The sequence below is a fragment of the Aythya ferina genome (assembly GCF_964211825.1).
Source record: "Aythya ferina genome assembly, chromosome: Z".
Lineage (NCBI taxonomy): Eukaryota > Metazoa > Chordata > Aves > Anseriformes > Anatidae > Aythya > Aythya ferina.
Window position 1 is genome coordinate 36,406,462 of NC_140299.1, and position 23,608 is coordinate 36,430,069.

At 37.4% G+C, this 23,608-nt stretch overlaps 1 protein-coding gene across 8 annotated transcripts in view; it reads left to right on the forward strand.

Annotated features, from left to right (window-relative positions):
- The window catches only part of ADAMTSL1 (ADAMTS like 1), a gene marked incomplete at its 5' end in the record, with an annotated part of 470,451 nt that overhangs the window by 360,250 nt on the left and 86,593 nt on the right, over nucleotides 1–23,608 (forward strand). For 5 of the 8 annotated variants that reach the window (XR_014687385.1, XM_084504895.1, XM_084504897.1 and 2 more), the window contains 5 exons: nucleotides 4,486–4,536; nucleotides 7,489–7,693; nucleotides 9,423–9,570; nucleotides 13,680–13,764; nucleotides 22,991–23,011. Coding sequence is in view for 7 of the 8 variants with exons in the window: in XM_084504895.1 (XP_084361021.1) it covers nucleotides 4,486–4,536; nucleotides 7,489–7,693; nucleotides 9,423–9,570; nucleotides 13,680–13,764; nucleotides 22,991–23,011 (510 nt within the window). Of the gene's footprint in view, nucleotides 1–4,485; nucleotides 4,537–7,488; nucleotides 7,694–9,422; nucleotides 9,571–13,679; nucleotides 13,782–22,990; nucleotides 23,012–23,608 lie in introns of all 8 variants that reach the window. The other 3 variants (XM_084504894.1, XM_084504898.1, XM_084504900.1) reach the window with 2 other exon arrangements.

Sequence of the window (23,608 nt, forward strand, 5' to 3'; positions counted from 1 at the left end):
AACACAAGGAAGCATTCTCACTGCTTCCAATTGATAACACCTATTTCAAGTTCTGTAAAGAAATTAGTCTTTAGCAACTTATGGTAGTGATAAGTAATCTCTATGGTTTTTAGAATTTCAAGTCTATATACCACGAAGAACTCATCTATCATAAAGATGAGATACTGTGCTTAACAGACATATTGTCTGAAGTGTGAGGTTTCTAGAGGCTGACAGAGAAGTATAGCTTTCTCAGCAATCCTTCATAAATTTAAGTAGGTTATTTAAGTACCCATTGAGTCCATTTAAAATGTTGAGGTAGTGAACATTGGCTTTCACCAACCTACAAAATGCTAAGAGTTATTATTAATCATTAGCATTAAGAATTATTATTAATCATAATAAGCATAAGAATTATTATTAATCATTAAAGACAAAATATATGGTAGTTCTTCAAGTTCCACACTGATTGAGTGCATTATCATGAACTAATCATAACATGTTCTGTACCTAAAGGATTAAGCACAGTGATCAAGAAAACAAAAATGGAATTCATACTGGCTGAGAATTACAGTACACTACCTGCAAAAGCAGGCATTCAAGAATGAATGTTACCAGTAACTAAGATTAGTACATGTCATCAACCCTAGCTCTAAATAGAAATAGTGGTAATTTTACATAGTAACACACGGAAAATCTTAACAGGTACCATATTGTTAAGTGTCTCAATATCTGTTTCTTAGGGCAGAAAGTGATCTTGTAGCAAAAGGTGATAACATCACATTGTGGTATCTTCACTGAACACTGTGCAAGGAGGGTGCAGCGTCACACACTTTAGTGCCAGGATTTGTAGTGTTGTTAAATTTGAGACTTTTCACGAGCCTGTCCAGTGATAATCACAATTCTCTGTGGATTTCTGGCTTAGATGCTAAACCCATGTCTTATATGATGAACTTTTTCATGTCTTCCAAGTGTTCCCTCCTTTTCACTTCATGAATTAGCTGTCCACAACCAGCTTACCTGCTTCAACTTTTTATTATTATCTACCAATTGTTAATATCCTAAGCACACTTCAGGCCATTTCTTAGATGGCATAGCCCCTGCCCTAGTCATTGATTCCTAGTGTAGTACATTTCAGCAAATGCCTAAACCTTCAATGTATGAGTCCCCGTCAAGAAGTAGGAGGAGATGCTCCAGCTAACATGGAGTGTGCGCAGCCGTGCATAGATGCCCATGCCTTGCTTAGCTCAGCAGGCTCCTGACCCAAGAGCTGTGGGCATGCAGGAAAGGGAGGCAGGAAGGGCTGGCATGCTGTCCAAGAGAGAATCATTGGGGAGCTACAGGAGAAAGGCAACTGAGCCTGCCATTTGTGCTAAGGGGGTAGCTTGAGGAGGAGATGGAGCTACAGAGGAAGACAAAACTGAACATGACTTTCAAGAAAAGCCGCTGCAGGCACCTGTCCCAGGGGAAAGCCAAATATTTGTGGAGATGGCAGACCTGGCTGCTGCACACCCACCTCTGGCATGTGGAGTTCCCATTCCAGCTGGACAGATGCCTTGGAAGAGCAGTTGTACTGAAGCTGCCAGCACTCAGGAGGAAAACAAATCTGCAGTGTATGTGACACAACTTGTAGGTCAGAGAGAAATGAGAGATTTCAGGCATAAGAGACACAACATGTCTTCAAAATTGCTTCATTCTGCTGCTCCTTCCAGAGTAGGTTTTTTTCTGGGTGTTGTGTGAATTAGTCTTGTCTGCTACTCCCACATCAGCCAGAAATTTCAGTATAGTAGGAGAACTATTATTTGCTCTGCTCTTTTAGCACATTATACTCATCACATTGTCTGAGTAATGAACAGTGATCAAATCCTGTATCCTAGATCTCTTCTGTATTTTTGTAGGATTATGATGGATTGATAGGTTCATGGAATTTAAGCCACTCTGTCCACTTAAAAAGTACATTTCACCCAAGTCATATGTGAGAGTTTTGTTTTCTTTTTTTATAGTTCACTTAGGTCTGCCTTTTTTGTGTGTGCAAACAAACAAAACCAATAACACTAGCTAATAAAAATCCAGTTGCCATTAATGGTACAATACCCATTTGCTGTTCTGTTGTATCTTCAAGCTGATGTTTAAAGTCATACATTTAAATTTTGTGTGTTAGTGTGAGGGTCTTTTTCTTCATTGTGACCATGGGGCTTACCTTTCTGGGAATCACCATTTTGCAGTAGTACTACAAGAGCCTTTGGCAGCCTCTCACATGCACAAGGACAGTGTCAATAATCCTTTGGCGCTTTATACCATTTACAGAAATGCAATTTATATGTGCAGAATTCTTTGAGGGTCAAGCCTTTCCAATGACAATATTAATTTAATGCTTTTTAAATGTTATTTAATCTTCACAACAGTGTTTGGACGTGGTACGGTTATTTCTACTGGAATGGCCTTGGATATTATGCATTCTAATGCATGTAGACCTGGATTATGCATACAGACTGTGTTTATTAGAAAGAAAACATTCCTCACTGCAATGAGAGAAGAATGTTTTGAAATCTCTTTCTTAGGCAGTAGATGCTTTTATAGTATAATTATTGCATTTCTGAACATGGTATATTAATCTTTTTTCCAACCACTCCTCAGCAAGCTGATGAGCTGGAAAGTGCAAGAGGCTTCGGAGTGCTCAGAGAACTCAGCAGCAGTGGTAGGGCAGTCAGGGAAACAGCAGAGATTCCCAAAAGTATCAAAAAGAAAGAAAAAGAAATTCTATTTCTCAAACTTTTGCAGGCATTTATCAGTCAGTCAAAGTCTGAGAAGACTTTCTCACTGGCCATTGCATAAGTAACACATTTGTCTTTTCCAAAGTTTCCCAATACCAGATCTGTCTGCCCTAGATTTTTAGTTTTTGTGGAGATGGGCAGCTCTCTGTAGATACAAATATTTAGCAGACCAGCACAGAAGACTTTTGTGACTGCAAAGGTTGATAACCTGAGAAGGAGTTGTCCATAACTCACCACTGAAAAAAATCCTGGAAAAACAGCTGGAAAATTCCAGTACACTCATCTAATGCTGACTTTTCACTGTGAAAACACAATGGGATCCATTCTCTTATCACAGTCAAATTGCCCATAAAAACCCTGTTGACTGAAAGAAGACTTAGCATGTCAAGTTTCCTTTGAATGCTTACACCACTTTTCAGGGAACTGTTTTGAGGATGGAGAATACTTTCTCCCTTCCCCCCTTCCCTCTCCCCCCACCCTTTGCTCTCTCCTCCTTACAGAAATACACAGCAACGTATATATCATCTCTTTTCTACAAAAGACTCTCAAACACCACCCTTATTCTTTTCAGCTAGTTTCCTCTCGTTCTTAGTTGTGTAGGGACATGCTCTCTATTCTGCTACAACTGGCATTCACTCTCTGATAGTTCTGTCCACCTGCACCATCTAAGTCCCCTGTTGCACATTGGATCTGATGAAACTGATATATGAGGTGCTCTGGGATCATGTTTCACATTAATAGACATGCCTAATAATTGGGAGAGGATGTGGGAAGAGAGTCACTCTGTCAGAATCTATAAAAAGTGCAGACAAAGTATGAAATTCCAGGCTAGCAATTCAGTGAGTCCCTGGAGTTGCCAATATTGCAAATGATATCCATCTCACACGTTATGGGCATGACAATGGTTCAGATAATTACTAATTTTGAGCTACACTATTGCCTGTTATAATAGATGTTATATGCTTTAGATGTTGTGCTAATTACATTTTAGCTAACCAAGCCAATCAGTCAAGTCAATGCCAAAGAAAAAATAGCAATCCCTGACATGTTACTCTTCTCTCCAGTTCCTTCTGGCTTCCAGTAAAGCTCAAACAAAGAGACAGGTTCTGAAGATGAATGAAATGCAACAGTTTTAAAGTGGAGAGATATGAATCGCAGATTGGCGTACTCACACTGTGGTATTCTCCGTTTCTAATCCCAGCCCCGCTAAAAGTAGACATTTTATCTGAAGGGCAGAAACAACCATATAATAGGTAAAAAAGGGTTTGATCTAGAGCTCCCTGAAATGGACAATTCTCCTATGAGTGACTTTGGATCCAAACTCTAAGAAAGTATTACATGTAGATTTTTTTTTTCTTTATGGCAGATAGTCACTTTAGAAATTTAAGTAATATTTGAACAGTTCATTTGGATCATTTATGTTAATAGGCTGGTTCTTAGTCAAAGGATAGTATCTTCATAACATAAAAATAAAAAAGTAGTAATTGGTGTTTTGATCTTTGAATGCCTCGGAAACAGATGAAAGGAAATGTTTTAAATGTGAAACTTAGGTAAAATATCTTTGTTGTGTTTTATATAGAGAGAGATAGATATAATATTATGTAAAAAAAAAAGAAAAAAAAAAAGAAAAAAGAAAAAGAAAAAGAAAAAAAGTTGTATAATGTAATCATTTAGTGTTTATTTTATTATGTGTACCTTCTACTCAGAGGGTTGGCATTATTGTTCCTAACAGTGATGGATACAAGCAGATCATGCCCTATGACCTCTACCATCCCCTTCCTCGGTATGTAAAACAATCAACCAGATGCTAGAAATATCTAATACATTTATGGCTTTTTTAGTTTTCTCTGTATTCCTGCTTTCCTCTCAAATCAAGGTAACAGATGCATCTTTCCTCTTGCTCTGAACAGCTGCACATTAACCTGCAGATGTTCAAACACTGACCTGTTATAAATTCTGTTGCTGCAGAACTGAAATGGTATTCTAGCTGAAGCAGTAATGTAGCTTTATTAAGTGTGTGGTCCCTTTCTTTCTCACTCTTCCCCCACCCATCCCCACCCTACCCATCCCTCCATCTTCTGTCTCACCTTTCCTTTTCCCTCCCTTTATTCATCTGTGAACAACACTGTGATCCATGGCTTTGCAATGAACCATCAGACCTCTCTATCTGACAGTGTTGTTTCCTGCATGCTTACAAATTGTGAAATTTTCATTTTACATAACATGTGTGATATGTCCTGATCCAGCAAACCAATGCTAATGCCTTCCCAGGGTCATTAATCCATTCGCTCCTCTGAGAACCCAGAGATCAGGGACAGGAATAGGGTCAAGGCCTGGTTTATGTTATTTAATATCTCACAATTAAAATGTCTTTAATGTAAAACATGAGATTCTTATTAAAATAATTACCTTAGTAATTACTTTTAAAGCAGTTAATAAGGCTCATGCTGATAAAAATGATGGAGAATAACCCATTGGGTTTGAAACATTGCCTGGACACACAATGGTATTGTGCTTTGTTTCTTCCTTTGTTAATTTATTGTGTTCCATAGTATCAGGCAACAGGAAAAAAAATAAAAAATATATATATATATTCCTTGGTAACATGGTAGTCTCAGTTTGATATGAAGAAATCATATTCAGACCACAGTGAGAGCTAATGGAAGACACAGCCACAGATCAGTTCTCTCAGAGACAGAGGCAACAGACACTGAACAGAATATGAGGCTAGCGTAAGAGAGGGCTAAGCCAGAAGGACAAAATATTTCTTTCTTCCCAACCAGCAGAGTTTATGAAAAAATAAAAATAGAAAAAATAAAAATACCCCCAACCAACCAACCAAACAAACACACACACACACACACACACACACACAAGAACTTGTCTGATAGTAGCACCTAATACCAGGGGCAGAGGAGAATGACAAACAATACTGAAGAAGTAGAGACGAAATCTGAGAAAGTGTTTTTGCAAGATTTACCTATTGTTCCCTCTGCCTTAAATTTTATCTTGAAGGAAAGGTACAGTTCAGTAGATACAGTGCTTACTTTAATGCATTACCACTTCCTTTCACAAATCCTCAGTGCTGCAGCCTTTGTAACTCAGAAGGAGCTGTGACTCCTTCTTGAAGAGCTGTACGGCAGAGACAACTTCTACCTTTCTGCCTTATACTCATATAAAACCTAAAGACCAATGCTGGCCTAGATTTAAGCTGATTTGTATTGCCAAGGTTGCACAAGGCATCTAGTAGCCTGTCCCAGTGGAACAACATTCCATGTCCCATGGAGTTCCAGCCACACCACTCCTATGCCTAGCTCAGGCTGGTGGCAAGAGTTTCTGCTGCTTCCAAAATTCAGTTTGAGACCTCTTCATTTAGATTTTTCATATTTAGAAACCTTAGTTGGGAAATTTGTCCAGAAGAGCCACAGATAACACATTTGAATTAAAAATGTTGTCCAGTTATCCATTTGTGGCATACAGAGCTTATGCAGAACACATGATGATGGATAAGACATGGTGTAAATGTGGTTTCACCACTTCTTTGTGGTAACTTACCAGTCAGTGGATTTACCATTCATAAACAGCTATTAATATAAACCATTTCACACAGGGTTTTACTACACTTTTAGCCATTAGCCAACTGTGGATTGTGCTTAAACATACTGGAGCTGGTCAGAATAAGATGGGTTGATATGATGAAAAGTCAGAGAGAAAGATAAGTATTTTTAATTTTGTTTAACAATTTTGGTGATCCTTTCAGGGTTACTTAAAAATAATTCCTTTGCTGTGATTAGAAAGGAAAAAAAAAAAAAGTCAAAAATGAAAAATTGTGACCAAAATCAATCTTTCAAATATTATTTCAAATTTTCTTGTCAAAAGGAATAACCACATTTATGGCTATCATGGCAGTGATTCTGTGTCCTCTCTATGACAGTGGTTTGAATATGAGAGAGGAAATACCAGTCTGCATTTTATGCAAACAGACATACACACATATAAAATGATACATACATTAATATATATGCATCGTAAAAAAAGAAAAAAAAATATGCATGACTTTTCAGAACATACACATTGTTCTGGGAATTTGTCATTACATTTTCAAATGGCACCTGTTGAGAAAAGATGGTTTCTGAATTCCTCCCACTGTCTCAGATGCAAAGAAACAAGGCCTATGTGGTCTATACCATGTAACCTGTCAGTATAGCCTCCTCTCCTTTTCTTTGATAATTTCCACTACTCTTTTTTTTTCCTCGCTTTTTTTTTTTTTTCTCTTTTTATTTCCCTCAACTCAGTTGTTTCACCCCCCAAAAAAACCTTCTTTTTCCCTCTATATTCTAGCAAAAGGAACATCATATGTTCAGGAGCTTACTGACTCTCTAGTAATCTGTAACAAAGATTTCTCAGAATTTGGCAAATTGGGGAGATTTGATAATCCCATCAATTAAATAAAAGGAATCAATTTAAAAGTATTTAGTTTCTATGGTAGTAGTTATGGGTTTAGTGGAGAGAGGAAGTTTCACACAACTAGTCTGTGACTTAAAGACAGCACCCATTGGAGTCCTTTTTTGTTTTCACCATTTACAAAACCATGCATGTGCAATTTTACTGACAGTAACCAGAAATAAAAGAAAACCAACTGCAGTTAACAGTTCATGCATTTGTGGGGCTGTGATGTGGGCAGCAAGGGTTCCTTTTCCTGACACTTCTCTGTTACATTTTGGTTTTGTCACAGGTGGGAAAGTACACCCTGGACTGCCTGTTCCTCCTCCTGTGGAGGGGGCATTCAAAGCCGCAGTGTCTCATGTGTGGAGGAAGACATTCAAGGACATATTAGCCCTGTGGAAGAATGGAAATGCATGTATACTCTGAAGATGCCTGTTGTCCAACCTTGCAATATATTTGACTGCCCAAAGTGGCTTGCTCAGGAGTGGTCACCGGTAATGAGTTTTGCTTTGACGGTTTTGTATTTACGGTATTAAGAATACATCTTAAAATCAGAGAATAATGCTAATAGTTTAGTAAGCATGCTGAATTACTATCTTCCATTATTGTCCTTCCTCATTACCATGACCTCTGTTTCAATGATGTTATTTGTCTATTTACAAAGTAAATACTGAGGTTTAGTGTACTAATAGGATGAGTATGATTAAGGAGAATCATGGAAGAATAAATCAGATTTGTAATACTGATTTGTGATCCTCTGCTAACAATAGACTGAGAACATGAATGAAATGCACAAAACAAAAGCCATAAGCTTTTTGTGAACACGACATCCTGATGTCCAAATTGGAGGGAGATGAATTTGAAGGGTAGGCCATTCAGCGGATAAAAAATTGGCTGGATGATTGCACCCAGACGGTGGTGGTCAATGGCTCTATGTCCAGGTGGAGGCCATTGATGAGTGGTGTACCTCAGGGGTCTGTCGTGGGACTGGTGCTGTTTAATATCTTTATCAATGATGTAGTGAGATTGAGTGCACCCTCAGTAAGTTTGCAGATGACACCAAGCTGAGTGGTGCAGTCAATACTACAGAAGGAAGGGAAGCCATCCGAAGAGACCTGGACAGGCTGGAGAAGTGGGCCCATGTGAACCTCATGAGGTTCAACGAGTACAAGTGCAAGGTGCTGCACCTGTGTTGGGCCAATCCCAGGCTTGAGCACAGGCTGTGAGAAGAACTCACTGAGAGCAGCCCTGCAGAGAAGGACCTGGGGGTTCTGGTGGACGAAAAGCTCGACATGACACAGCAGCACATGCTTGCAGCCCAGAAGGCCAACTGCATCCTGGACAGCATAAACAGAGGGGTGGGCAGCAGGGAGAAAGAGGTGATTGTTCCCCTCTACTCTGCCCTTATGAAGCCCTACCTGGAGCACTGCGTCCAGGTCTGGGGCCCCCAGCACATGAAGGATGTGTTCTTTTAGAGTGCCACAAATATGATCACAGGGCTGGAACACCTCTCCTATGAAGAGAGCTGGGTCTGTTCAGCCTGAAGAAGAGAAGGCTCCAGGGAGACCTCATTGTAGCTTTTCAATACTTAAAAAGCGCTTATAAAAAGGATGGAGAGGGAGGTGAAAACATGACATACTTTACCATAAATAATAAATAAATAAATAAATAAATAAAGACTTAATTGTCTGAGGGAATAAAGCCTAAATAGTTTCCCATTTTGTTTGGTGCTATGTTTCAAAATAGCTGTGTCACCCCTGGTAACCCATAAGCTCCAATACTTTGTCCAAGCAAAGCAGAATGGCTTCAGATGAAGTTGACAGGGTGTTACTGAGCAAATCCAACCTGGAATGGATGGCCACAAGCCAAGTAGCCAGTGCTGAAAGAGTGACACAGCAAAAGAAAAAAGAAAAAGAAAAAAAGAAAAAGAAAAAGGAAAAGGAAAAGAAAAAGAAAAAGAAAAAAGAAAAAAGAATGGTTCCAGGGGTTAAATGTCTAAACCAAATAAATGTGAAGAACACAAAGGTAAATATATATGCCAATTTTATGCCTTACCGTAACTACCAAATATTATGAATAATTTATAATCAGGGTTGAGTGTTTCTGCATCATGTTTTGACCTCTGCTGTACATGTACTTCTATTGCACATTCCCTTTTTATTTGTCACACTCATGGCCTACCGCAACCATTGCCTCATTCCTCCTTATATTTCCTTTTTGCAGTGCACTGTGACCTGTGGGCAAGGGCTCAGATACCGCGTGGTTCTTTGCATTGATCACAGAGGGATACATACAGGAGGCTGTAGCTCTAAAACAAAGCCACACATAAAAGAAGAATGCATTGTACCCACTCCTTGCTACAAACCCAAAGGTAATGAGAGAATGATTCTCATAAATTTTTCAGCATTTGTCCATGTTGAGCAATTTTGTTTTGTCATTACTAGCACTGTCTCCACCTGCAATGAATTCTGAATTTGTATATTTAAGGCCTGCCATTCCTGTTTGCCTGGTAGCCAGGTAGGGTGAATTCTGGCTCATCATTCTCATAAGCTCTAGAGTTTTGTTAATTTGCGATCCAGCAAGCAAAACTAAATGTAAATTTGGCCACAGTATAAGCAGTTTAAACCACATTGATCATATCAAAGCTAAATTTGCCCTGTATTCTAAAGGAATTAAATATGTAAACAACATTCAAATTAGATAAATGTAGCCATAATTTTGAAGAGCCTGTTCACAAGTTGTTTGCTTGAATCAGACAGAAACAAGCATTGTGTATTGCACCGTGAAGTTCCTTTTACTAGCAAGGCTGCAAAAATACTTGAAGCATCTTTGTACAAGGGGGACTCACAATTGGTATGATTTCTTGACTTGGGCTTCACTGAGTAAGATTGAGGTAAATTCCCAACAGATTATTGAGATAAGGACAAACTTCTCCAGCCCTTTGGATGTTCTTATGGGATAGAAGTCCTATCAGTCCTGGAGACTAGGTAAATGGGCAATGGCCAGTAGCACCAGTCACAAGAATTTGTTTCCAATGGTATATCAGTGTTTATGTGTTTGTGTGTATGTACATCTCTATTGATGAAACTTTTTTTTGTCTGTACCTTCAAGTAATTGATGGTAATTTCTGAGCTCCAGCAATGTAGTTGAACTTAATTAGGGACTTAAACTCCAACATAAGAAAAAAATCAATCCCTTCTGGAAAATGAATTGCGATCCTGGTCCATATTATGAAACCTCATTATGAAGTGACCTGTGACTTCATACTGATCTGAGGTGAAAGAGTGAAATTTGGAATTTTAGTTTCTGTGCTCACTGGCTTGTATTAGACAAGCTTGTCAAGCTGCAAGGTTTCAGTCTGGCTGGAACATTGGAATTTACTGCATCTACCAGCCACCCAGTGGCAAAACCAAGATGCAGGGCCACCAGGGAGCAATGGGTGTGTTTACATTGCACACTACTAGACAACATGAGCTCCATCAATCCATGTTCCAGGATGAATAAAAGGCTCATGCTGGCTGCACTATCATGACTCTGAGATGCAGTGGACTTGGGCTCAGTGAAACAGCCACATTTATGGGTCTTTATCTATTTATAATGTTCAGATCCCAGGTAAAGCAAACTCCTGTTTGCCTGCAACATGCAGTGTAAGCAAAATGCAGTAAGATGCCAAAAATCAGGTGGTGTATACCACCCACAACTGACTTCTGCCTATGGAACCTGGGAAAAGCTGAAAGACCAGCTAGGAAAGCTATTCTTGCCTGCGTCAAGAAGACTCTTCCAATGGGATTTGTCTGGGAACAAATGGCTGCTGTACATGGCTGCTTGCCGGAAGCAGACTTGCAACAGAGTGGCATCTTTACCCTAGATGAATTCTTGTGCTGCACTTTGTAGTAAATATATCATTAGTATCCAGTTGTAGGTGGTTCTTTCTTTCTTCCATTTTCTCACATGGGATGGCAGGCTCTATGTGAAGAATACTGTTTTGATTGGGTTTAATTTTACTCTTCATCTGAGTTCTGCAATTCCCTCTCAGTTCTTTCTCTATAATGCAGGTGGTAATGTTTGAAGATCCATGTAACTGAAGGCTATATCATGCTTTCAGAAGAAAGCTGAACCAGACATTCTCCAGACGTCTCTTCCAATCCAAATTATTCCATTTATATGATGGAAGCTTGTTATTTTTTTTTTGTCATGAATCTAGCATTATGAATTTAAAGCAGTGGTTGTAGTAAAGTACCTCACTTCTTTTGAATGTTTTAATCTTAGTGTGTTTTTTCCTTCTGGAGCTGGATTAAAATAAAGCAGGAAAATAATGTTCCTAGTTGATTAAAATATCAAGACAAAAAAAAACCTGTGGAATACACTTTTACTTTAATGCACTTCCTAAAGAAAATCAAAATGCAAATAGTTATTTATTTATGCAATGCTATTTATTTCATTTTAGTTTATTCAAGCACTCTGTCTTACACCAATAATGGGAAAAGATAGGATAACCCTGGACTAAGAAATGATTTTCAATTTTAATAGAAAATGTGCGTTCATGTAATAGAACTTTATGTATAATATAGGATTTAAGTGTTTTTCACTGGAACCCTTATAACAAGATATTTTACCTTATTGTCCAAAATTAAAATGTCTTCAGTAGCGTATGTTAGAAGTGATTTCCTTTCCTTTCCTTTCCTTTCCTTTCCTTTCCTTTCCTTTCCTTTCCTTTCCTTTCCTTTCCTTTCCTTTCCTTTCCTTTCCTTTCCTTTCCTTTCCTTTCCTTTCCTTTCCTTTCCTTTCCTTTCCTTTCCTTTCCTTTCCTTTCCTTTCCTTTCCTTTCCTTTCCTTTCCTTTCGTCTAAGCACACTATATAACATCAACATTTCTGATCCTCCAAATCATTTTACAATGTGGATTATAATTGACTTTACCTGTCTCTCCTGTCGAATACACACCTCTAAAAATGAAATCTTATTTAGAAAGTCACGTAACATACAACTGTACATGAGAGCTTTTTCTTTTTACAAGCACTTGGATCCAAGGAAAAAAAAAAAGTGTAGAAGCAAGATCTGGATTTCCAAAATCCATAAAACAAACTGCAATGCATATAAATAGAAATATCTCCTACATTTTTTGGATAACAAAAGCGGTAAAATATGGATTAAACTAAGAGCTGTGCTGGCAAATATTCATCCTCAAATGGCACTAATAAATATATTAGAGTAAGAACTTGGCAAGCTATTTCTGGGAGACAGGCACAGTAACTATATTACTGTCCCTTTCCTCCCCAGTTAATATCTCGCTCCAAGAAAAGCTGCAGTAGCTGTGAAATAATGTTGTAAATTATTGTTCCTTGATGATACATGTACATCTAACAGTTTGGAAATTTCACATGCATATATGAAAAGTTCATCCTTATTCACAACAAAGTTACAGAAAATTCTCAAATATTCTGAATGACATTAATCTGCTCTTATTGGCAAATAAATATCTACACATGATCTAAACTTGAGAGACTTATGTGGCTTCTGAATGGCAAGTAAGCCTGGACCTTGTTCTCTTCAGTGGTCTGAGTTTTGCTTTATTTATGTTTTTATCCTGATCCTGGCCCAAAATATTTTTGTTAAAATGCAGAGCTCATTTTCAAATTATGGTGCCAAATTTGCTCTTTCTTTATACTCCTGTAGAGCTAAAACAGCTCCACTGCCTTCAGCTGAAATGCTCCACTTTGACACTGCATGAGAGTGGAATTTGGCTCAAAAAATGGAATGGCCCTGCACTCTCCAGAACAGAGCAACTCTTTATGTTGTGTGCATATCCTGGAGGGGAGAAAAAGCAGCTCCACTGTTTTCCATCAGAAATGACAGAAAAAGTATCAAGCTTGTTTTTTAAACCCACATAGCTGATGAACTGATAAAGTTGAAAAGTATAGCTTGACCATTTTATTACGGTTTCTCTGGGTTTTGTGGTATCACTCATCAAATCAGGATTTTCTTCCTTTTTGTAATCTATCAAAAACAAGATTAATGTGTCTTCTGAAGTTCTAAAATTCAAGAGTGAGCACAAGGATTTTATACATTTTGCCTTCACAGATTTCAGTAGAGAGTCATTACACTTTCAAGTCTGATTCCAAAAAAATACTTTTAAATGTGCCTAGTTTGTAGCCCAGTTGCATGTTCTGAAATGTGAATTAATTCACCTTAGAACACCACAGAGTTTTTAGCTGCAATAATAAACTATCTGGTCATATAACTAATCTCGTGAGCTTTATAATCCAGGTCCATAATAAGAAATATATCCATAATAAGAAATATATTATAATCCAGCTCCATAATAAGAAATCCATAATTCTGTCCCTTGTCCCCTTTCTCTTGTGCTCAGCCTCCATGTTAATGAAGGCACACATGAGGCTTAGAGAGAGAGGAGAGGCAGGCACACATAGGAGCATTGCTGCATGGTTTCTGTTTTGATGTGCTTGTGTTTGTTCTGTAGAGAAACTTCCTGTGGAAGCAAAGTTGCCATGGTACAAACAGGCTCAAGAGCTGGAAGAAGGAACAGTGGTGTCTGAAGAACCATCGTAAGTCTTAAAAATTTGTTCACAACAGTTCCTTGTGAGATGAGGATTTGGAGCTTATACTGAACTGATGTGGTGGAAATTAGTGCACTTAAGGTTGTGTCACTTTTGTGTATACATTGAGGCCCTATGTATACATAGGGCCCTTGCATGCCCTAGGCTGCCTGAAATAGTGGAAACTACATTTCTTCTCTTGGGTATATAGAATTAATTCATTCTGTCCCTATTTTTCTTCTTCTTTTTTTTTTTTTTTTTTTTTTCCTATTCATTTGTCTTCTGTTTTGTGTATTTTAAGCCAGAACACATGGAGGGCATAAAATAGTAACAGTTAGTGCTGAAGAAAAAATGAAGCCTACAATAAAAAAAAACTGGAATAGAATATTTCCACATAGACATAATAGCTGTCTTTTTAACATATCAGTAAAAAAAAATCTAATTGTAGGAATCTGAACTGGTGTGCCAAATTCACGACATGGTGCTGTTGAAAATAGGATCTAGCAGTTTCCACATACACTCCACTTCATTAACAGCAGAAGCGCAGGAGAATTTAGAAAAATGAAGTGACCTAAAAAACTCTCAGAAATTCCTTTAGGGTTGTGTTTTATTGCACTTTATGAATAATTAATCATCCTTAGCCTAATAAAATAGCAATGAAAAGAACACTGCAGTAAGAATGGCATATCATATTAGACATTACCAACAAGATAATAAGCCATTACCAATAAGACTGAGAAATTACAAATACTATTATGATTATGTTTCAGATTTTTTATCCTGGAACTATGAAAAATGAGTGCTATAACCGGAACTTGTGTTCATAGTTTAATCAGTATCAGTTCCTCATGGCTGAGTACATGGTATTTTAGTTGCAACTGCAGCTGTGTATTGGACAAATATTATTCATTAAGCAATTTAATTGCAATTTTGGCACAAATACAATTTTTCTGAATTGAATTTGTGTGCAATTGGAACGTTGAAACAGAGTAAGAGATATACATAAAGCACCCTCCGAATAATAAATATAGTAATCCGTCTCTCGTGTACATGAATGCATACAAGTATACACACATGCATTTATATACACACATTTATACAACTGCACATATTCATATTTGTGTATATATGTATATTAGTAGCAGCTATAGCATATAATATAATAAGACATTATACTGTTTCCAGAGTAAACTTTGTAAGTTGATTATTTCACAAGCAAAGTCTAGAAAATTCTGTGTTTCTAGATGTGTGCTTATGGCTTGCTGCACTGTAGTAAACCACGTAACTAAAAGTGCATTTAGCAAACTGCAATTAATTTCTGAAGGCGTAAATAAAAATATGTATTGCCAGGAGTTTTACCAAATGGAATCATGCTGATAATTGGTCATATCTGGAAAAATTTGCAGCAATTTCATACAGTGGCAAAGTTTTAGATAAATTTTTTGAAGACTGTTGTCAGTACTGTAGAAAAAGAGTGCAGTAGTGTTTTATATGACTGTATGTAGCTTTAAATATAGCAAGAAGGGATTTGTATAGAATAAACATATGCGTTTTAACACAATACTCTAGAAAAACTTATGTGTGTATTACTTGTGGTGCTCTAATGGGGAAAGAAGGAGTTCAATAATTTTAAATAGTTATAATAGTATCTATGACATCTCCTTACTTTACAATTTTACTGTTGCAATAAAGGCCCTGACCTGCAAAGGTCTTGTTATCTTTTTACCCCATCTCATGCAACAGTTCAATGATACCAGTGGGATACTAATACAGTGGAGCACTGTCTAGTCTAAGTTCATTCTGCCATGGGGCAACATTTTGTACATTTCTTTCTCTTTACAAAGCACGACTCAGCAAGCATGAATAGTCTTTATTTTAGGCTGATGAGAAATCGATATGACATTAAATTTAATTCAACTATAGATTTTTATACGTGTTGACTAATAGCTAAAATAGAGGGTGAAAAGTCAGACTTTTTGTACAAACTTTCCCAAAGCTTGGAGATATCAATGTCTTGTGTTTAGCTTGGAATGATTTCTAGTGATAAGGCATGAGCAAGAAAGGCCAAATAAAAAATTAAAAAGCTTGTGCTGAAAGGCATATCCATGCAATCCCTGTCTGTAAACCTTAACAGCCATATGGACATTGTTTCAGACTATCTAATCTCTTGACAGTGACCTTGAGTGGTGAACTTCCCCAGAAAATAGGTTTCAGTGCTTCACTATTAATAGTGTTTTTATTTAATGTCTAGATTTAAAGGCATATTCAAATTAAGTCCTGTTTATTAGATTTTTTAAAGGTATATAGTGACATTTATATATATATGTATATATATATGATATATATATATATTAATTTTTTTTCAGAGCTCACCAAGACACAGTTAGCAATCAACTTTGGTGCCAAGTTTTATAGCATCACTTGACTACATAGCAATTGCAAATACACCAATATGTTGAAAAGTAAGGTGAATTACATGATAATACATCTTTTGGCCTCTACTTCCATAGCTAGAGAGACACAAGGCTCCCATGGCTCACCATGCTGACAGATATTGGACTATCACCCACGCATATTGACTGATAAATCATCAGTGTGGAGTGTAGTTGCATGCTAATCTAAGTGTCAGAAATTGTGAGATTTTTTAGATACAGGATCAAATGCCAGCTGGTGTGAGACTGTGTAATGTTGCCAGCTCTTTTTCTGAGTAATTAGAACATGACCACCTATTTGTTAGTGTTTATCTACCTAAGCATCTCATTTCTTTGTAGTGTCTTACTTTGCTGTAAATATTTTCAGAAGACACATCTGTAAAATTACGCTTTAGTTTTACGCTTTAGTTTAGTTTTTATGCTTGTAAAAACTAATTCTAATTGTGTGTTTCTCCTTCTCTGAGCAGGTCTTCCCCTTGCCCTAATTCAGTAGAGTGGACCTGGTTTGAGCTGAGGAAGCCAGGACAGACTTTCTCTGAGACCTTACTCGTCACTTTGTCAGGGAAAGAATGATGGGAAGAGACAGCATAGAGGGGAGTGGGAAAAGTTGTAAAGAGGAGACCTCCAGAGAAAGCCTAGATAAGCCAAGTGCTAAGAAGGCAGTTCTGAGTTCATGAGTGTATCTGCTAGAAGCTGAAGTCCTGGAAGTCTCTTCAGACAAGATACGTTTACATGATTTTCCTGCTTGCTCTGTTCTGATGCAATAGCAGATGATTTCATGACTGAACATAGGTAGATGTCAGTAAGGACTCATCCTTCTACATGGCATCCAATGTTCTTCCTGAGCTTTCTTATGCCATAAAGTCACTGCTCCCCTTCTCCTCTACAGACAGGGTAATTCTCTGTAGCCAGCAGACCACTCTTTGCCCCTAACACAGTCATCTCTTCTTCATTATCATTCTTCAGGCAAAGAAAGCAATTCCCATCTATAAGCAACTGTTTTGTCCTTCTCAAAGTTTGCTTTTGATTGGAAATTTAAAAGTAAAAGCAGAAAATTTCCACAAAATTTCTTGTATATTTTGAGGTCTCATGCTGTCTTGTGATTATAATTACTTTCTATTGAATACTTTTTTGTTAGGAAACTATGAGTCATAAAGCTACGTACATTTTTTGCACTGTCCTTCCACCTGTAATTTGTGATCATTCTCTAAACTGTGCTGCTAGGACAGCAGATGCCGCATTTTTATTCCGTCTGCGTATAACGACTTCCATTTTTTATTTCTTCAGGATTTTCCAAAGGAAGCAAGTCTTCAGTTTAATTTTGTCTGTATATGTCTGTCTGTCATTTGCCTTCCTCTTCCCTCAGTTATGTCTGAATTTACTGCTATTAACAAAATTTGACAGAGATATAAATTTATCACAAAGAACTTTATCCCTCTGTCAAATTTGGTTAATATTCACCAGGAAATTCAGCGGTAGTGCTTCCCATGTGTTTCACTGAAATAGATGGTTAGGTAGAAAACTGTCAGCCTGCTAATTCCCCAGGTGAAGGAACACTTTCTAACAGAGTTTGGTCCACAAGAGAAATCAGAGAATCCACCTAGACATTCAACCTTAAATCCAAGTCCATGTTAAATTGGTCTTCATTGGTTCTGCTGCTCAAAGAATTACAACCAGTTCAGCCACTTGGAGGCTAGAGGAGATGGTTACATTTGTGTTGTTTGACCTGCTGCATCCCTACACAGAGTCAATTAAAACTTAATTTTTGACAGAACTAATAGGAAATACTCCTGACCAGTAATCAAGTATTGTAATCTCAGCTAAGACAAAGGTGCAAGGTGAGAAGTCCTTAGTGTCTTATGGCGTTGTATGTATTGTTCTCCTATTGCTGTCCATCTCTGAAGCAACCATTCAGTAGACCTTAGAAATACAAAGAGAGAAATCTCAAAGAGAGAAGTCACAATATCTTTCTGTCTGACCTCTTGCACTGTAGCTGATTACACCAGCACAGCAGTACAGCGGAGTCAGAAAGAACAGTGGTCATGACTTAAAAAGCATGGGTTTTTCTGTGTGTAATGAGATTGGTTTTATGGGTGGTGGAGGGGTTGTTTAAAAGATTTCTGTCGCTAACTCTTGAGAAATGTTTTTGTATGTTAACACCATACCCAGCTTCTAACATATTGCCATAAATAACCCTCATACTAGCTGTAAAAAGAAGGGGAAAAAAAAGAGGACAAACAATAATATCTGGATGCCAGATGGCACCATCATAGTGATGGGGCCACTTCAGTATGAAACAAAAGAAAATTCCTGACATGCATCAGTGGGGGGGCAGAGCCCTCTGGGAACTGGATTTGGATAGAGAGGCCAGTGTGGCAGAGTTACCCAATATCTCTTTCTTACTTTCCAGAACATATATACGTTTCCAGAGACATGGAATCTGTGCCATTCTGGTTTTCATTGTTAAATAGTTTCCACAGTTATGTCTATACCAAATTCACAGGTTAATATGTAAATTTGAAACCGCCTCCAAAAGCTTCACTTCAAGAATTAGGTACATTATTACTATTGCATTCCCAAAATAGTAGTGTTGTCACACAGATGCTATAAAATTTTATGCTGGTTTTTGTCCTCCTTATCAGTGTTATATGACAAAGACAAAGAAGCAAGTTTAGGTAAACTTCTCCATATTATGATCTAATTACATACAATTAAACTATCCACATGATCGTTGACAGAGATGAGCAGTGCAACAACCTAATATTAGTTAATGAGTTTTTACTATTCATTCAAGACACCCCTGTAGAGAATAAACACTGCTTAGAATAATTGGTTGATATCTGTAAATGACAGACTCGGCTACCTTTTCCTGGGTATTGAGACAGTGGTGAACTTATGGAGATCACCAATGATACAGAGTGATTTGACACAAAGTGGAAAGAAAAGACCATATTCAAACTAAACTGAAGAGAAACTATAGAGGGATAGATCGTAATCACTCCAATTGTAATTGAACCTATACAAGTGCCTCTGGTGCCATTACTCTTACAGATGGAGCCCTGAAATTTTATTGACAGGTGGTCATGACCTCTGTTACACTTCTTGGAACAACAGCCTCAATGCTGTGTGTGAGTGTCCTGCGGTATTACCTACATGTTAAATCCCATAGAAAGGTGGCCTCTCCTGAAGAAGGACAGGCTTGCATTTCAGTGCAAGACAAGGAGTCTGAAAGTCTGAGTTCAGTTACTAGTTCTGGCACAGAAGATTACTAAGCCTTTAAACAAGCCAATGATAACTTTATTTCACCTGTAGTATCTGGTTTTAGGAGATTTAAGAGATGGGTTTCAGTGTTTTTTAACACCCTGATTTATTTGTATGTTAATACTTAATAATACTGACAAATGCAAACGGTCCTTTCAAAACTGAACTGGGCAACTGGTACCTACCCAGTATTCACACATGCCTGCAATTCTGTGAACAGCTGAAATTCATTTGTTCTTGCAGGTAAATTGTATGTGTACAGCCTGAACGCTAGACTGCACTGTTTCAAAAGTTGACCAATGCATTTGTATTAAGTGGTATATGTACAAACACCCATACTTTAGTTTTGCTGTTACATTAAAATGTATTTATAAATCTCATCCTACAAAAGCAATGAACTTAAACCTGCACTGTACCACACCTGAGTGAATCCTGTAGAAGTCCATTAATGTCAGTGGCATTACATTTCTTTTCCTTTGTTCACAGAGCACTGTGTGGCCCATTGTAGGCTTTTGTGCGCATGGTAAATCATGCAACAATCCATTTCTTTCAGCTAACATCAATTTTGCTCACATTGTGAAACATTAATAGCTATCAAACAAAAGAGAACATCCAAAAATGCAATTCATTGTTTAAACCCAGAACTTGCTATCTTGCCAGCATGTTTCTGTAATGGGAAATGGTTGTTGGTCCATCACCATAAGTGTCTCCATGTCAAGGAAACAAACATAGGCATTTGTTTACAGGAGACATCAATTTTAAAATCTTTTTTTTTTTTTTTTTTCCCCTGTAATAGTTTTCCACCTTTCATTCTAATCTGTTTGCTTTCAAGCTTGAGAAAACTGCTGCCTACACAGATGCCCAGAGGGGTGGCAGGCAGAGGTGCCCTTCAGCCATAGCACAGCTTCGTGCAACAACGTAGGCAGCACTCACGCAGTTGCGTAGCAGCAGGCATGGTTAGGTCAATAATAACAGAACAAGGTCATGATGTTCCCTCCTACCATCTTTCACTTCACCAAGTACTGCTCTCTCTAAAGTGGGAGCAAAAGACTTCTCTTTAAAATATTTGAAAGAGCTCTCAGAATACACTCAATGCTGCATTTTTCTGTGATGGAAGAAGTGTTATTTTTGCTGTGCAGAGGAATAAAAGATGATTTTTGATGTAATAGTAACATGCATAACACTGGGAAGTTTGCTATGAGCCATAAAATATTCAAAGTAATCTGTTTGAGGCAAGAGTCATCTTTTTGTTTTTATTTGTACAGCAATTAGCCCAGTTGGGCTTTGGCTGACACTACTACTGTAACATTACAGCAACTAGTCATTATGTTTGTCTTATTCATTAAGGCTGTTATTACAGAGACTGGTATTAAAGTAGGATTTAATTAAATTAAATGTACAATGACATCTGAAGCACCTCCATCATTTCCTGTTTTTTAAAATATCCACTTCTCAATAAACCTCCACCACTTTAGTTTTCAAAGAAGACACAGTTGTCAGCATACCGTAAAGCACAATAGTGCGCAGTGGAAGATATGTTATATGCAGAACAAATAACTTTAAACCCATGGAATTGACTGCTTATTATTCAAATACTTTTTATGTTCTGTGCTCACCATTTGGCAACATTTATCATTAATGACCACACAAAGATATCTCAAAGTCTTTGTAATTTCCTTTGTAATTAAAATAAGGATAATGGAAAATTCAGAACCAGTGTATATTTATACTATACATTCACATCACATAAATGTTCAGTATCTAATGACAATTCCTGTTTGGAGATTTTATATGTTTGTTTTTCTGTTTTTTGTTTTGTTTTGTTTTGTTCCCTCCCTCCCTCTCTTCCCCCCCCCCCCCTTTTTTTTTCCTGCTTTCACTTCTTGGTTCTACCAATTCACTCTGTACTTCAGCAGCTAGCAGGTATATTTGAATAAAGTTGACTTTCAAATGTATTACTTAAAATGTAGAAATTGGGCCTGGAAAGCTGAATAAAATACAATTTCCTAAAGGTATTCCAGTATTTGCATTATGAGTTGCTGACAAGGGCAAAATAATGTAATATGTGGCATTTGTAGGTTAAGTATCATTTCAAAAAGAATCCAGTATGCTTTATTAATATTCTTCTGTTTCCTTTCTCTTTTGTTCTTGTGTTTGTATGGGTGATATACATCATGTGTAAATATTCTGAGTGTGTAAAGTATCTCTGTTTTTCTAAATGAGTAATTTTAATGTCTGGAAAAATATAATCCCTTCTGGTTTGGAATACAGCAGCCCTTGCAGAAAGCAAAGTTACACAACAATTCTGAATGTTAAAAAATACAGGGAATAGGGCTTTTGATGAAGGCATCCACAATGACTTTTTGTGTAACCTAAGATTTTTACATCTTAGTTTGTCATGCCAAGTTTTATGTTCAAATTAATCAAAGTATCTAAATCACAGTGGCTGACATAGACTGTTTACTCTGTGACAGATTTTCTGCATCAAAATAGTATTATAATAATAGCAGAGAGAAAATAAGATGAGTGGCCCACCTGTACTGTTAAAATCTATAATCCCTTCAAAATGAAAAATCACCAAAATCACCAATTGTAGGGGTTGGAAGGGACCTTGAGAGATCATCGGGTCCTGCGAAAGCAGGTTCCCTACAGCAGGCTGCCCAGGTAGGCATCCAGATGGGCCTTGAATATCTCCAGATAAGAAGACTCCACAACCTCCCTGGGCAGCCTGTTCCAGTGCTCCATCACCCTCACCATGAAGTTCTTTTGCATGTTAGTGTGGAACTTCCTGTGATTCATTTTGTGGCCGTTGTCCCTTGTCGTGTTCCCACAAACCACTGAAAAGAGGTTGGCCAAATTCCTCTGTCTCCCATGCTTCAGGTATTTGTAAACATTCATAAGATCCCTTAGTCTTCTCAAGGCTGAACAGACCTAGGTCTCTCAGCCTTTTCTCATAGGCTCCAGGCCCCATAACATCTTTGTGGCCCTCCGCTGGACTCTAACGGTCTTTGAAACAAAACCAATCTTTGTCATTTGCAAGATAGAATGTCTTAGGATAGAGAAATTGAATCATCTTTCTTTGTTAGTTTCTCAAAGGTTTTCCTTCAGAATGAAATCTTGCAGTTTTGAGAGCAGTATAAAGAACAGTTCCAAATGTTCCAGTAATATATACAATCCATTTATTTCCATTGTATTATTTCCCAGGTATAGTGCTAGCAATGGATACAAGGGCTATAACATGTTATAAGCACCCACAAAAAAGTGGGTAGAGAAATGCACAGTATCTGCTTTAAGAGACCAAGTTATTCCAGTGAGGGGTTCTGGTACATACAGGCTGTGGGGGCACCAAGTTCCCCTCTTGGTTTTGGATTCAGATTTTTCTTTAGTGAAGGGAAGGTCCTTTCGTCAACTAGAGAAAGGAAGTAGATTTAAAAATAATAATAATAATAATAATAAATAAATAAAAAGTACATTAAAAAGTACATAGAAAAACTGTAAAGGATGATAATCACAAAACTAAATTTCCTTTTTCTCTCTATCAGGCTGCTCATAGGATTCTCAAGGTAAGAAATGAATTTCCAGTAGTTTTAGGTAGACCTGTTCCGTGGAACAAACAGATGTATTGTCTTCTGCCCTGGAAGGCAATGCAATTCTTGAGGAAAATGGCACCAAAAGTATAGAATTCAGTCTGTTTTGCTTATTGTAAGGATAGCTGCAAAGTGTTTTGATTAAAGTATATATAGACTTTCAGAGGCAAAACTCTGGGGTATGTAATCAGAGAGATGAGTAACAGTCAGAAAAAATCCAGAATAGAAATGGAACACTTTTTTAATAATGAGAAGGGAAATGAAATGCACTAGGAAAAATAATAATAATAGTAAAAAGCTAAAGAGATAGTGGGCTTTTATCTTTTCATGGCTTTGAATTAAGTCTTAAAGACAGTTTCTGCAGCACATGTTCAATGGTTGACATTATTTTCCTCGGAACACTGTACCTAGTATATAACAGCCTATTTAGTAAGTTTTAATGATATAGCTGTGTTATCACCTAAGGCAAAGGTGCTTTAGGTTGAATCCTAGAAAAAAAAATAGTTAGTGGGATTGTGATGCATATCAGGAGTTTCCAGGATTCCTTACATTGACAGCTTTTAGGATAAGCAT